This window comes from Rana temporaria, chromosome 5 (genome assembly GCF_905171775.1).
Source record: "Rana temporaria chromosome 5, aRanTem1.1, whole genome shotgun sequence".
NCBI lineage: Eukaryota > Metazoa > Chordata > Amphibia > Anura > Ranidae > Rana > Rana temporaria.
Window position 1 is genome coordinate 417,277,170 of NC_053493.1, and position 16,548 is coordinate 417,293,717.

At 50.8% G+C, this 16,548-nt stretch overlaps 1 protein-coding gene across 1 annotated transcript in view; it reads right to left on the bottom strand.

Annotated features, from left to right (window-relative positions):
* Positions 1–16,548, bottom strand: part of LOC120941371 (cytochrome P450 2C8-like) — a 43,978-nt gene that overhangs the window by 19,301 nt on the left and 8,129 nt on the right. The window contains exons 2-5 of the mRNA XM_040354711.1: positions 15,433–15,595; positions 11,795–11,944; positions 10,091–10,251; positions 5,909–6,082 (exon numbers count right to left, since the gene is read on the bottom strand). Coding sequence (XP_040210645.1) covers positions 5,909–6,082; positions 10,091–10,251; positions 11,795–11,944; positions 15,433–15,595 — 648 coding nt within the window. The remainder of the gene's footprint in view (positions 1–5,908; positions 6,083–10,090; positions 10,252–11,794; positions 11,945–15,432; positions 15,596–16,548) is intronic.

Here is a 16,548-nt window from a genome sequence, read left to right on the forward strand (position 1 = left end):
CGCAGCCACTGTGCCATTAATTGTCGCCACTGTGCCATCAATTGTCACCGCTCTGCCATCAAACGCAGCCACTGTGCCATCAATTGTCGCCACTGTGCCATTAATTGTCACCGCTCTGCCATCAAACGCAGCCACTGTGCCATTAATTGTCGCCACTGTGCCATCAAACGCAGCCACTGTGCCATTAATTGTCGCCACTGTGCCATCAAACGCAGCCACTGTGCCATTAAAGCGGGGGTTCACCCTAAAAAAAAAAAAACCGTCTTTCTCTAACAAACAAACGAGCATACTAGCATCAGCTACAGTATGCGTTTTTGTTTTTTTTTGGCGGTGTACTTACGGTTTAATCCGTAACTTTCGTTTCAGATTCCGGCCGGGAAATGGATGTTCCTATGAAAAGGGGTACATGATTGACGTCCAGCTATGGCGCGTCATGCCTTCCGAAAAAAGCCGAAATAGGACGCGGACATATACGGCGCCTGCGCAGTCAGCTCCTAGTCTGTGCGCAGGTGCCGTGAAGAGCCGAGTCCTACTCCGGCTATTTTCGGAACGTGTGACATGCCATAGCCGGCCGTCAATCATGTTCCACTCTTCATAGGAACGCCATTCCCCGCGGGAGTCTGAAACGAAACTTACGGATTAAACCGTAAGTACAGCTCAAAAAAAAAAAGGCATACTGTAGCTGATGCTAGTATGCTAGTTTGGATGGTAAAAAGTTGTCTTTTTGGGTGAACCTCCGCTTTAATTGTCGCCACTGTGCCCATTAATTGTCGCCAGTTTGCCCCTTAAAATGCCGCCAGATTGCCACCCAGCCCGGCACTTACCTTTCTTGGGTCAGCCATCCTCGGATCGATCCCTCGAAGTAGTCCCGCCCTCGATGTTGCTTCAGCCAATCAGGTTACCGGTAACCAGAACCGGTGAACCTGATTGGCTGAGACGACTGTCAGTGTTAACCAAGGATTGCACACCCTGTGCGTCCCCTGGTTAACTATTTTGAAGCCGATTACAGCCTGCCGCTGGCTCTGATAGGCACTTCCAAAGCCAACCAGCTGCCGTTATTGAGATGGCCGGGGGGCTCACCAGGGGGCCGGCCATCTGAATAGTGGGCGGCAGCGACAATACATAGATTCATGCAATGCATGAATCTATGTATTGTATTTCAGTGGCGGTCATGGGCGTCCGCTGAAGTTTTTTCAGGGGGGGGGGGCGCTTCCGCAGCGGCGATACACAGTCGCATTTAGCCCTTACTTCAAACGCTAGCAGGGATTAAAAGCACCCTGCTAGCAACCAAATAGCGCAGCTAAAACAATGTTAAAGCGGCGCTTTACCGATAACGCGGCCAGCTGGCAGTGTGAAATTGCTCTTGAGATAATTCAGCTTCACTCCATGCCCATATAAATATAGCCTAGAGAATGTACAGACTCCCCTTCAGCACAGATGGACCCCCTTCAGCACAGACCCCCCCTTCTGCACAAACCCCTCCATTCAGCACAGATGGACCCCCCTTCAGCACAGCCCCCCATTCAGCACAAACCCCCCCTTTAGCACAGACGGACCACCCCTCCCCCATCCCATTCAGTACCTCAGATCAGCCATCAGCACCGCATGGGCACAGCAGGTTCCCTCCTCCTGTGTACACATAAACACTGGAGGGGGAGGCGGCTTCACTCTGCTCGCTGTGACATCCGGCCCGGGACCGCTCAGACAGCCCACAGCCGCGAGACTCTTCAACACCTTCTCGATTTTCCAGGGGGGGTCAATTGCCCCCTTTGCCCTATAGAGCGGACGCCCATGGTAGCGGTGCAGGAGAGAGAGGGGGCGGCGCTCCTGCACCCTCTATGGACGCACCGCCACTGGAGCCAAGGCTCTTGTGCACATCGCTGGAGGAAGATCGGGCTCAGGTAAGACTTAAGGGGGGCTTCGCCGATCCTCCGTTCCACGGCATGTTTACTGTGGGAAGCTGGCTGCGACTCCTTGTGGCTTCACAGGCAGCTTCCCACTGCGCATGTGCAAGTTGCGCCGCATCCTGTGAATGGTCCCACAGCCTCTTGGGACATGTGAGGTTGTGGGCAGGGGGTGTGGGAGGGGAGGGGACGTTCCAGTGTGAGGGCGGTGTTCCCAGATGTCTTCCATCCCCAGGTCAAGTATCATTTGTCCGCCATCATCTGTTCCATCATAAATCAGTGCTGCTCAGACTCTTATCACTCTATAAATCCTGTATAATAATAATAAAAATAAATGGTTACATAGTCAGGTTGAAAAAAGACACAAGTTCCTCCAGTTCAACCAATAAAAATGCGGCTTCCACTGCTCTCCTCCCTGGAAGGAGAGGAATCATCGAGTGTTACAATGAGATACAATGTAACCATAGAGAGGAGCTGTCCGCGGTGCTGAATCCGCCCTTTCTTTTTTACATCATTTTAACTGCTGACTTCTTTAACCACTTAAGACCCGGACCAAAATGCAGGTAAAGGACCCGGACAGTTTTTGCGATTCGGCACTGCGTCGCTTTAACTGACAATTGTGCGACGTGGCTCCCAAACAAAATTGGCGTCCTTTTTCCCCCACAAATAGAGCTTTCTTTTGGTGGGATTTGATCACCTCTGCGGTTTTTATTTTTTGCGCTATAAACAAAAATAGAGCGACAATTTTGAAATTGATATTTTGATATTTTTAATATTTTTTCCTTTTTGCTATAATAAATATCCCCTAAAAATATATAAAAAAACATTTTTTTTCCTCAGTTTAGGCCGATACGTATTCTTCTACCTATTTTTGGTAACAAATAAAATCGCAATAAGCGTTTAGCGATTGGTTTGCGTAAAATTTATAGGGCCAGATTCTCAAAAGAGATACGCCGGCGTATCGCCTGATACGCCGTTGTATCTCTGAGTTCGCCCGTCGTATCTATGCGCCTGATTCATAGAATCAGTTACGCATAGATAACCATTAGATCCGACAGGCGTAAGGCTCTTACGCTGTCGGATCTTAATTGCAATTTTTTTTTCCGCCGCTAGGTGTCGCCGACGTCGTTTTCCCGATCGCGTATGCAAATTAGCAAAATACGCGAATTCCCGAACGTACGCCCGACCGACGCAGTGAAGATACGACGTTTACGTAAGATTTGCAATGCGTAAAGTTGCCCCTGCTATATGAGGCGCAGCCAATGTTAAGTATGGCCGTCGTTTCCGTGTCGAAATTGAGAAATTTACGTCGTTTGCGTAAGTCGTCCGTGAATAGGGCTGGACGCCATTTACGTTCACGTCGAAACCAATGACGTCCTTGTGACGTCATTTAGCGCAATGCACGTCGGGAAATTTTAGGGACGGCGCATGCGCAGTACGTTCGGCGTGGGAACGCGCCTAATTTAAATGATCCATGCCCCCTACCCGGATCATTTGAATTAGGCGGGCTTGCACCGGGGGATTTACGCTACGCCGCCGCAACTTTGTGAATCAAGCACTTGCCTGTAAAACTTGCGGTAGCGTAACGTAAATCGGATACGTTACGCCCGCCGAGTTTTACGCCGGGAAACAAGAATCTGGCCCATAGTGTTTACAAAATAGGGGATAGTTTTATTGCATTTTTATTATTAATTTTTTTTTTTACTACAAATGGCGGCGATCAGCGTTTTTTTTTCGTGACCGCGACATTATGGCAGACACATCGGACAATTTTGACTCATTTTTGGGACAATTGTAATTTTCACAGCAAAAAATGCTATAAAAATGCATTGTTTACTGTGAAAATGACAATTGCAGTTTGGGAGTTAACCACTAGGGGGCGCTGAAGGGGTTAAGTGTGACCTCATATGTTTTTCTAACTGTAGGGGGGCAGGGCTAAACGTCTGATGTCATTGATCGTGCTTCCCTATAACAGGGATCACACGATCAATGACAGCGCCACTGTGAAGAACGGGAAAGGTGTGTTTACACACAGCTCTCCCCGTTCTTCAGCTCTGGGGACCGGTCACGGAGCTTTGGACCGGGGCGCGTGAGCGCGCCACGGGCGCGCGCCCATGACCCACGGCTGGGCACTTTAAGAGGACGTACAGTTACGTGCTTGTGCCATTCTGCCGACGTATATGTGCAAGAGGTGGTCCTTAAGTGGTTAAGGCCCCTTTCACAATGGGGCGGGAGGTGTGGTGGCGGTAAAGTGCCGCCTTACCGCTAACTTTGCGCTGCTATTCGGCCGCTGGCGGGGCGGTTTTACCCCCGCTAGCGGCCGAGATAGGGTTAAAACCGCAGAGGCGCATTGCCGGCGGTATAGCCGCGCTGTCCCATTGATTTCAATGGGTGGGATCGGTGAAAGGTGGAACTTTCTGGCCAGAATTCCAAAACATCCTGGCTTTTTTATTTTTTTATTAATCACTAACATGTAAGTCAATTAAAAAACGTTTATTTGATGGGGCACAGTGGTTGCGTTTGATGGGCACAGTGGCTGCGTTTGATGGGCACAGTGGCTGCGTTTGATGGGCACAGTGGCTCCGTTTGATGGGCACAGTGGCTGCATTTGATGGGTACAGTGGTAGCGTTTGATGGGCACAGTGGCTGCGTTTGATGGGCACACTGGATGCGTTTGATGGGTACAGTGGCTGCGTTTGATGGGCACAGTGGCTGCGTTTGATGGGGCACAGTGGTAGCATTTGATGGGCACAGTGGCTGCGTTTGATGGGCATAGTGGCTGCTTATGATGGGGCACAGTGGTAGCGTTTGATGGGCACAGTGGTAGCGTTTGATGGGCACAGTGGCTGCGTTTGATGGGCACAGTGGCTGCGTTTGATGGGCACAGTGGCTGCGTTTGATAGGCACAGTGGCTGCGTTTGATGGGCACAGTGGCTGCGTTTGATGGACACAGTGGCTGCGTTTGATGGGCACAGTGGCTGCGTTTGATGGACACAGTGGTAGCGTTTGATGGGCACAGTGGTAGCGTTTGATGGGCACAGTGGCTGCGTTTGGGCACAGTGGTGGCGTTTTATGGGCACAGTGGCTACGTTTGATGGACACAGTGGTAGCGTTTGATGGACACAGTGGCTGCGTTTGATGGGCACAGTGTCTGCGTTTGATGGGCACAGTGGTAGCGTTTGATGGGCACAGTGGCTGTTTTTGATGGGCACACTGGATGCGTTTGATGGGCACAGTGGCTGCGTTTGATGGACACAGTGGCTGCGTTTGATGGGCACAGTGGCTGCGTTTGATGGACACAGTGTCTGCGTTTGATGGGCACAGTGTCTGCGTTTGATGGGGCACAGTGGCTGCATTTGATGGGCACAGTGACTGCATTTGATGGGCACAGTGACTGCGTTTGATGGGCACAGTGGCTGCGTTTGATGGACACAGTGTCTGCGTTTGATGGGCACAGTGTCTGCGTTTGATGGGCACAGTGGCTGCGTTTGATGGACACAGTGTCTGCGTTTGATGGACACAGTGTCTGCGTTTGATGGGCACAGTGACTGCGTTTGATGGGCACAGTGGCTGCGTTTGATGGACACAGTGTCTGCGTTTGATGGGCACAGTGTCTGCGTTTGATGGGCACAGTGGCTGCGTTTGATGGACACAGTGTCTGCGTTTGATGGGCACAGTGTCTGCGTTTGATGGGCACAGTGGCTGCGTTTGATGGACACAGTGTCTGCGTTTGATGGGCACAGTGTCTGCGTTTGATGGGCACAGTGGCTGCGTTTGATGGACACAGTGTCTGCGTTTGATGGGCACAGTGTCTGCGTTTGATGGGCACAGTGTCTGCGTTTGATGGGCACAGTGGCTGCGTTTGATGAACACAGTGGCTGCGTTTGATGAACACAGTGGCTGCAGAGGAGTCGGTACAACTGAGCAAGACTGAAGGGAAGAGAAGGCCAGAGATTTCAAATCATTGGAACCCACCATGATTGGGTCGCCCGCCATCCTCTCACCTCTCTGATCTTGATAAAGAAGTGATCTATAAAATCTCGTGGCGCTTCCGGGTTCACGGAGCGCCGGTGCCGATAGATGTATTTCTGGACGAAGGCTTTGAGGTCAGAACTTTCCTTGAAGATCTTCTGCTTCAGGATCGGCACATTGAGGAGGAAGAGGAAGGTGTTTGCCAGCTGGAAGGACAGAGAAGACGTCACAGAGGTGGGAAAAAACGCGTGTGTGTCTATCCTGCAACCTCGCTAAGGCCAGACGATGAATCCTATGTGTCGTCACTTTACAGCAGTGTTCCTCAACTCCAGCCCTCAAATCGCCCCAGCAGGTCATGTTTTCAGGCTTTCCATTATTTTTTCACAGGAGATTTCATCAGTTTCACTGCCTTAGTAATTACCACAGCCGTTTCATCGGGCAGGAAATCCTGAAAACACGACACGCGGGCTTATTCCCGTGGGGAGCGATCCGGGACGACGGCGCGGCTATTCGTTTATAGCCGCTCCGTCGCGATCGCTCCCCGGAGCTGAAGAACGGGGAGAGCCGTATGTAAACACGGCTTCCCCGTGCTTCACTGTGGCGGCGCATCGATCGTGTCATCTTCTTTTATAGGGAGACTCGATCGATGACGTCACACCTACAGCCACACCCCCCTACAGTTGTAAACACACACTAGGTGAAGCCTAACACGTTCAGCGCCCCCTGTGGTTAACTCCCAAACTGCAACTGTCATTTCCACAATAAAGAATGCATTTTTTGCTGTGAAAATGACAATGGTCCCAAAAATGTGTCAAAATTGTCCGAAGTGTCCGCCATAATGTCGCAGTCCCGAAAAAAATCGCTGATCGCCGCCATTAGTAGTATAAAAAAAAAAAATAATAAAAATGCAATATAACTATCCCCTATTTTGTAAACGCTGTACATTTTGCGCAAACCAACCGATAAACGCTTATTGCGATTTTTTTTACCAAAAATAGGTAGAAGAATACGTATCGGCCTAAACTGAGGGGAAAAAAAATGTTATATATGTTTTTGGGGGATATTTATTATAGCAAAAAGTAAAAAATATTGCATTTTTTTCAAAATTGGCGCTCTATTTTTGTTTATAGCGCAAAAAATAAAAACCGCAGAGGTCATCAAATACCACCAAAAGAAAGATCTATTTGTGGGGAAAAAAGGACGCCAATTTTGTTTGGGAGCCACGTCGCACGACCGCGCAATTGTCAGTTAAAGCGACACAGTGCCGAATTCGCAAAAACTGTCCGGGTCCTTTAGCTGCCTAAAGGTCCGGGGCTTAAGTGGTTAAGACTTAAAGGGGTGTATTTATTTAAAAAAAAAAAAACCTGCATAATAAATCATCTAGTGAGAATGCATGTACATTTTTTCTGTGCAAATGGGGGCAAAATACGATTGTTATTAGGCTATTTCCTGTGCTGGGTGAATGTTTTTTCAATTATTTTTCAAACTGAAAATACTGAAATTGGCCACTAGATGGTGCTAAGTATCAAATTTCCTAGGCCGGTATTTAGCACCACCTAGTGGCCAAATGTTATATTTTCCATTTTAACCTCAAGGTTTACCTCCCCCCTTCATGACCAGGCTATTTTTTGCGTCGCTTTGACTGACAATTGCGCGGTCGTGCGACACTGTACCCAAATAAAATTGACGTCCTTTTTCCCCCACAAATAGAGCTTTCTTTTGGTGGTATTTGATCACCTCTGCGGTTTTTTTTTTTTGCGCAATAAACTAAAATAGAGCAACAATTTTAACTTTTTGCTATAATAAATATCCCCCAAAAATATATAAAAAAAATATTTCCTCAGTTTAGGGCGATAAATATTTTTGTTAAAAAAATCGCAATAAGCGTTTATCGATTGGTTTGCGCCAAAGGTTTTAGCGTCTACAAAATAGGGGATAGTTTTATGGCATTTTTCTTAATATTTTTTTTGTTACTAGTAATGGCGGCGATCAGCGATTTTTATCTTGACTGCGACATTGCGGCGGACACATCGGACACTTTTGACACATTTTTGGGACCATTGTCATTTATACAGCGATCAGTGCTAAAAAATTGCACTGAACATGGGTCCAGTGCCGATCCTAGGGTCACAAATATTTCTGGCGCCCCCACATGGGCGTAGTCATCTTACTAACTCCTCCCCTTTGCACATGTTTCTATGGCTACGACTCAAACACAGAGATGCTCCCCTAAGAAGTCTCCATCAGAGCCCCCCACAGCAGGTATCCCCCATCAGAGCCCCCCCACAGCAGGTGTCCCCCATCAGAGCCCTCCCACAGCAGGTGTCCCCCATCAGAGCCCCCCCAGCAGGTGTCCCCCATCAGAGCCCCCCCCAGCAGGTGTCCCCCATCAGAGCCCCCCCCAGCAGGTGTCCCCCATCAGAGCCCCCCCACAGCAGGTGTCCCCCATCAGAGCCCCCCACAGCAGGTGTCCCCCATCAGAGCCCCCCACAGCAGGTGTCCCCCATCAGAGCCCCCCACAGCAGGTGTCCCCCATCAGAGCCCCCCACAGCAGGTGTCCCCCATCCAAGCCCCCCACAGCAGGTGTCCCCCATCAGAGCCCCCCCACAGCAGGTGTCCCCTATCAGAGCCCCCCCAGCAGGTGTCTCCCATCAGGGCCCCCCACAGCAGGTGTCCCCCATCAGAGCCCCCCACAGCAGGTGTCCCCCATCAGAGCCCCCCACAGCAGGTGTCCCCCATCAGAGCCCCCCCACAGCAGGTGTCCCCCATCAGAGCCCCCCACAGCAGGTGTCCCCCATCAGAGCCCCCCACAGCAGGTGTCCCCCATCAGAGCCCCCCCAGCAGGTGTCTCCCATCAGAGCCCACCACAGCAGGTGCCCCCCATCAGAGCCCCCCCCAGCAGGTGTCCCTCATCAGAGCCCCCCCCAGCAGGTGTCCCCCATCAGAGCCCCCCCCCCAGCAGGTGTCCCCCATCAGAGCCCCCCAGCAGGTGTCCCCCATCAGAGCCCCCCCACAGCAGGTGTCCCCCCATCAGAGCCCCCCCAGCAGGTGTCCCCCATCAGAGCCCCCCCACATCAAGTGTCCCCCATCAGAGACCCCCACAGCAGGTGTCCCCCATCAGAGCCCCCCCACATCAAGTGTCCCCCATCAGAGCTCCCCACAGCAGGTGTCCCCCCATCAGAGCCCCCCCAGCAGGTGTCCCCCATCAGAGCCCCCCCACATCAAGTGTCCCCCATCAGAGCTCCCCACAGCAGGTGTCCCCCATCAGAGCCCACCACAGCAGGTGTCCTCCATCAGAGCCCCCCCACATCAAGTATCCCCATAGATCAGTACTTGCCCAATAGATCCATGTAGCTCGGGTGCACTGGGAGCAGAAGCACTTTACAGGGGGCGGGGCATACGTGGCATCTTTGGTTACTTGGAGGGTGGCACTCGGAGAGCATTTCTGGGAGTGCACGGGATGATTGGCAGCAGCTCCGGCCAACCCAGAAGCCTCTCATCACACCGCCTATGGGAGAAGAGCCGACACACGCAGAGGGGGCGGGGCAGACAGGAGACTGTTCCATGCACACTGGACAGAATGAATGGGTGGAGCCTAGTACTGGAACGTTTTCCGGTACTAGGCTGCCTCCGCTGTGGTACCCAGCCTGGATTCCGGGGACAGCGGGAGGTATGCGCTCTTGTCAGTTGCCAGCGGAGAGAGCAAGCGGGATGGGGAACCGCAGCACCCACTACATGCGCTCCGCCTCTGGACACAGACAAGGAGGAGGGAGGGGAGCACTTTGGAGCTTCAGCGGCCCCACCTCTGCGGCGCCTGGGTGCGGAGTACCCCGTGCACCCTGCCTAGGATCGGCCCTGGATGGGTCCTCCAACATGACAATGACCCAAAACATACCGCCAAGGCAACAAAGGAGTGGCTCAAGAAGAAGCACATTAAGGTCATGGGGTGTCCTAGTCACTCTCCAGACCTTAATCCTATAGAAAATGTATGGAGGGAGCTGCAACTTCGAGTTGCCAAGAAACCTGAAGGATTTAGAAAAGATCTGTAAAGAAGAGAGGAGACCAAAATCCCTGCTGAGATGCGGAGACCTGATCACCAACTACAAGAAACGTCGGACCTCTGTGCTTCCCAACAAGGGTTTCCCCACCAACCACTAAGGGGATCAAATATTATGTTGCCAGGCAGGGTTGGATGCTGTTCGCACGCGGCGTACCTCGTGCAGCGGAGAGTGAGCGTTGTAGATGAACTTCCTGATGGTGGCGATCAGTTCCTGGAACTTCGGGTCTTGGTAGTGGAAATGTTCCCCCAGCAGAGCGGCGCTGCTGATGTTCCCCACCGCGCAGCCCAGGACATTGAGAACGTTGAACGGCTTTCCTAAGAAAAATATATTAATGTAAATCCAACCAGTAAAAGCTGTGACTTCAAACCTCTTATTTATTGTGCAGCTTTCCCTGGCGATCCTGCCATAGAGGTCCTCCTGGTTCAGGAACTTCCTGTTACAGGGTGACAACACTCTGTCACGTTCTACCAATTGTGCTCCTGCGTTGTCACCCTGTCACATGGGATTCCAATGGAGACTAATGCCGCGTACACACGATTGGAATTTCCGACAAAAAATGTTTGATGTGAGCTTTTGGTCGGATATTCTGACCGTGGCGGCTGGTGCTCAAAATTTTGTCGCCACTGTGCCATGCCAAAAAGCAGCCACTGTGCCATGCCATTGTGGCCACTGTGCCCATCAATTGTCGCCACTGTGCCATGACATTGTCGCCACTGTGCCCATCAATTGTTGCCACTGTGCCATGCCAAACGCAGCCACCTTGCCATGCCATTGTCGCCACTGTGCCCATCAATTGTCGCCACTGTGCCCATCAATTGTCGCCACTGTGCCCATCAATTGTCGCCACTGTGCCATGCCAAACGCAGCCACTGTGCCATCAATTGTCGCCACTGTGACATACCAAACGCAGCCACTGTGCCATCAATTGTCGCCACTGTGCCATGCCAAACGCAGCCACTGTGCCATCAATTGTCGCCACAGTGCCATGACATTGTCGCCACTGTGCCCATCAATTGTCGCCACTGTGCCCATCAATTGTCACCACTGTGCCCATCAATTGTCGCCACTGTGCCATGCCAAATGCAGCCACTGTGCCATCAATTGTCACCACTGTGCCATGCCAAATGCAGCCACTGTGCCATCAATTGTTGCCACAGTGCCATGACATTGTCGCCACTGTGCCCATCAATTGTCGCCACTGTGCCCATCAATTGTCGCCACTGTGCCATGCCATTGTCGCCACTGTGCCCATCAATTGTCGCCACTGTGCCATGCCAAACGCAGCCACTGTGCCATCAATTGTCGCCACTGTGACATGCCAAACGCAGCCACTGTGCCATCAATTGTCGCCACTGTGCCATGCCAAACGCAGCCACTGTGCCATCAATTGTCGCCACAGTGCCATGACATTGTCGCCACTGTGCCCATCAATTGTCGCCACTGTGCCCATCAATTGTCACCACTGTGCCATGCCAAACGCAGCCACTGTGCCATCAATTGTCACCACAGTGCCATGACATTGTCGCCACTGTGCCCATCAATTGTCACCACTGTGCCATGCCAAACGCAGCCACTGTGCCATGCCAAACGCAGCCACTGTGCCATCAATTGTCACCACTGTGCCATGCCAAATGCAGCCACTGTGCCATCAATTGTCGCCACAGTGCCATGACATTGTCGCCACTGTGCCCATCAATTGTCGCCACTGTGCCATGCCATTGTCGCCACTGTGCCCATCAATTGTCGCCACTGTGCCCATCAATTGTCGCCACTGTGCCATGCCAAACAAAGCTACCTTGCCATGCCATTGTCGCCAACTGTGCCCCCGTAATAACAGTCGTAATATCACTGAATCACCTCCTGTCTTGGAAACGGCTGCAATGAGATTTTGGGATTCCTCCAGCACTAGCTTCTCCATTGATTTCTTCCCCATTCCGAAATTGCGCAGTGCCGTTATGGTAAATCTGCGCAGCTGACGCCATCGTTCGCCGTCAAGGCTGGGAAAACCTGCGGGGAGGAGGCGGGAAAATCATGTCAGCAACAGGAACCGACAAAGACCATTGGTTGGCACCAGGGGCGGACTGACCATTTGGGCACTCGGGCACTGCCCATGGGGGCCCATGCCACTAGAGGGCCCCATCAGGGTTGAGCCTCAGTAAAACCAGGGACAGTATGTAAAAATTTGTGTGTTTTTTTTACATCTGTCCCTTACCGACATCCTTTTGGTCTAAAAATCCCAAGATTATAACTGCCCCGCCTCTCCAGTACCTTTTCAGTGTGTGTCTGTGTACTCTATGTGTGTGTATACTGTGTGGCCCCATAATCTATTGCCTGGGGGCCCCATAATCCCCTCTTGCCCAGGGGCCCCATAATCCCCTCTTGCCTGGGGGCCCCATAATCTCCTATTGCCTGGGGGCCCCATAATCTCCTATTGCCCAGGGCCCCATAATCTCCTATTGCCCAGGGGCCCCATAATCCCCTCTTGCCCAGGGGCCCCATAATCCCCTCTTGCCCAGGGGCCCCATAATCTCCTATTGGCTGGGGGCCCCATAATCTCCTATTGCCCAGGGCCCCATAATCTCCTATTGCCTGGGGCCCCATAATCTCCTATTGCCTGGGGGCCCCATAATCTCCTATTGCCCGGGGGCCACATAATCTCCTATTGCCCAGGGGCCCCATAATCTCCTATTGCCTGGGGGCCCCATAATCCCCTCTTGCCTGGGGGCCCCATAATCTCCTATTGCTCGGGGGCCCCATAAATTGTCAGTCCGCCCCTGGATGGCACCTGATGGGGGAGGATAAAGGAAAGGGGTAAAATGCAGAAAAATAAATTGGTGTATATGTGTGTGTGTATATATATATATATATATATATATATATATATATATATACACACAGTATCTGACAAAAGTAAGTACACCCCTCACATTTTTGTAAATATTTTATTATATCTTTTCATTTGACAACACTGGAGAAATGACACTTGGAACCTTTCTGAAAAATGATCTGTTGCTGTATATGGTGACGGTTCAAGAATTTAACAATTTGCCGACCAGGCTTATTCATATTTTGTTTACAAATTTAAAAAATTTTGCTAGAAAATTACTTATAACCCCCAAACATTGTAAATTTTTTTTTTTAGCAGAGACCCTAGGGAATAAAATGGCGATTGTTTTTTTTATGTATTTGTGCAGCCGTTTTGCAAATGCAATTTTTTAGGGGAAAAATACACTTTAGTTATTAACCACTTAACCACTTCCGGACCGCCGCATGTACATTTACGTCGGCAGAATGGCACGGACAGGCACATCAACGTACCTGTACATGCCTGCCTAGACATGGGTCGGGGGTCCGATCGGGACCCCCCCCCCCCGGTACATGCGGTAGTTCCCGTGGCTTCAGGAGCGATCCGGGACGACGGCGCGGCTATTCGTTTCTAGCCGCCCCCTCGCGATCGCTCCCCGGAGCTGAAGAACGGGAAGAGCCGTATGTAAACACGGCTTCCCCGTGCTTCACTGTGGCGGCTGCATCGATCGTGTGTTCCCTTTTATAGGGAGACTCGATCGATGACGTCAGTCCTACAGCCACACCCCCCTACAGTTGTAAACACACACTAGGTGAACCCTAACTCCTACAGCGCCCCCTGTGGTTAACTCCCAAACTGCAACTGTCATTTTCACAATAAACAATGCAATTTAAATGCATTTCTTGCTGTGAAAATGACAATGGTCCCAAAAATGTGTCAAAATTGTCCGAAGTGTCCGCCATAATGCCGCAGTCACGAAAAAAATCGCTGATCGCCGCCATTAGTAGTAAAAAAAAAAAAAAATAGTAAAAATATCCCCTATTTTGTAAACGCTATAAATTTTGCGCAAACCAATCGATAAACGCTTATTGCGACTTTTTTTACCAAAAATAGGTAGAAGAATACGTATCGGCCTAAACTGAGGAAAAAAAATGTTTTATATATGTTTTTGGGGGATATTTATTATAGCAAAAAGTTAAAAATATTGAATTTTTTTCAAAATTGTCGTTCTATTTTTGTTTATGGCGCAAAAAATAAAAACCGCAGAGGTGATCAAATACCACCAAAATAAAGCTCTATTTGTGGGGAAAAAAGGACGCTAATTTTGTTTGGGAGCCACATCACACGGGGGGGGGGGGGGGCCGCCGCTGTATTACGGGAGCGCGCTCGCAAAAGCTTTCCACCATGCAAGCTCGCATGAAGGTGGAAAGCTTTTGCGAGGAGGAGCCGAGACAGCCGCCGAGGGACCCCAGAAGACAGGATTCGGGGACACTCTGTGCAAAACGAGCTGCACAGTGAAGGTTAAGTATAACATGTTTGTTACCGCATTTATCGGCGTATACCGCACACTTTTTTGCCCGGAATATCAGGGCAAAATCAAGGGTGCGCGATATACGCCGATACCCGCCTCCTGCGCCGAGTTTGAACCACTGCGCCGGCATATACCGAACGCAGTACACTCGGGTAGAGTCGGGCAGGCTCGGCTCCTCTCGCGGTCACGTCCTGGACGTACAGGACGCACAGGACGTGACCGCGAGAGGAGCCGAGCCTGCCCGACTATACCCGAGTGTACTGCGCTCGGTATATGCCGGCGCAGTGGTTCAAACTCAGCGCGGGAAGCGGGGATCGAGCGGGGAGGACATCGCAGAAGGACGCCGGACCCGACGAGGAGGACACCACCGAAGCCGCAGACGGACGCCGGACCCGACGAGGCCGCCGATGGACGCCGCGTAAGACACCAAAACTGTAAGTACTAAAATGTTTCTTTTTACAGGAATGCGGGTCCACTTTAGGGGTGCGCGCTATACGCCGGAGCGCGCAATACCCCGATAAATACGGTATTTAAAAAAATATAAAAGTTTGCCTTTAGTGTTGCTTTAAGGACCGAGCCTGTTTTTCAGACTCTGTGTTTACGAGTTTAAAACAGTTTTTTTTTTCTAGAAAATTACTTAGAACCCCCAAACATCGCGGCGATACCTCACATGTGTGGTCTGAACACCGTTTTCATATGCGGGCGCTACTCACATATGCGTTCGCTTCTGCGTGCGAGCTCGTCGGGACGGGGCGCTTTACGGAGATCGCGGCAGGCGCGCGTGCTGCCGGGCGCGTTCGCTCACCTGCAACAACCACTTCTTAAAAAGGGACGTACAGGTACGTCACCTTGCCTGCCCGTGCCGTGCTGCAGACGTATATGTGCGTGCGGCGGGCGGCAAGCGGTTAATTTGATATTACAGCGTAATAATAGAAATAATGCGCTTCAATCGTCCTGACCCCATATCAACCATGGCGCCGTGATGATTGAAGCGCCAACACCAGCCATTGCCCTGACAAATTGCCCGCAACATTTTCTGCCAGTGCCCCTCCCAAGACTCTGGATCCGCCCCTGATGACAGGTGAGATGTATTTTTGCGTTCCTGTTGCGATATTATCTCACACACACACACTTCAGGATCTATTTATCATTTCTTACTGTATCCCTCGGAGTAGGCATCCATCACCGGAGCGGCTGGTCTGCCGCTGAACTGCTCCCCGTGATTTATGAGCGCGTCCTTCACCACGTCGTAACCGCAGAGGACCACCTCGGGCTCGGCGAGCTTCCAGATTGTGAATATCGGACCGTACTGCTTACACAGCTGCAACACAAAAGTGGTTACAATGTTTAAAATTGCATTATACAGAAAGACTGATAAGAAGATTTCCTTTCCTGCAAGCTTGGCTGAAAACGGTTCAGCAGGGAAACAGCCAAGGAATTCCAACCCCCCGCCATGGTGCTCCAGCGGCTTCAAGGCCTGCAGGCTAACCATTGCAGTGAATCCTGCTCTCAACATTTATTTTTTATTTTTTTACTGGATGTCCCTTTATCAATAAACTGTATGCTAAACACCGCTCATTAACCACTTAAGGACCACCTCCTGCAGATATACGTCGGCAGAATGGCACGGCTGGGCACAAGCGCGTACCTGTACGTCCTCTTAAGCGCACGCGACCCGGTCCGAAGCTCCGCGGCCGTGAGGACGCGCGGACCCGATCGCCGCTGGAGTCCCGCGATCGGTCCCCGGAGCTGAAGAACGGGGAGAGGTGAGTGTAAACACGGCTTCTCCGTTCTTCACTGTGGCGCTGTCAGTGATCGTGTGTTCCCTGATATAGGGAAACACGATCAATGACGTCACACGTCCAGCCCCGCCCCCTACAGTTAGAAACACATATGAGGTCACACTTAACCCCTTCGGCGCCCCCTAGTGGTTAACTCCCAAACTGCAATTGTAATTTTCACAGTAAACAATGGATTTTTATAACACTTTTTGCTGTGAAAATGACAATGGTCCCAAAAATGGGTCAAAATTGTCCGATGTGTCCGCCATAATGTCGCAGTCACGAAAAAAATCACTGATCGCCGCCATTAGTAGTAAAAAAAAATGTATTAATAAAAATGCAATAAAACTATCCCCTATTTTGTAAACGCTATAAATTTTGCGCAAACCAATCGATAAACGCTTATTGCGATTTTTTTTTTACCAAAAATAGGTAGAAGAATACGTATCGGCCTAAACTGACGAAATTTTTTTTTTTATATATATTTTTGGGG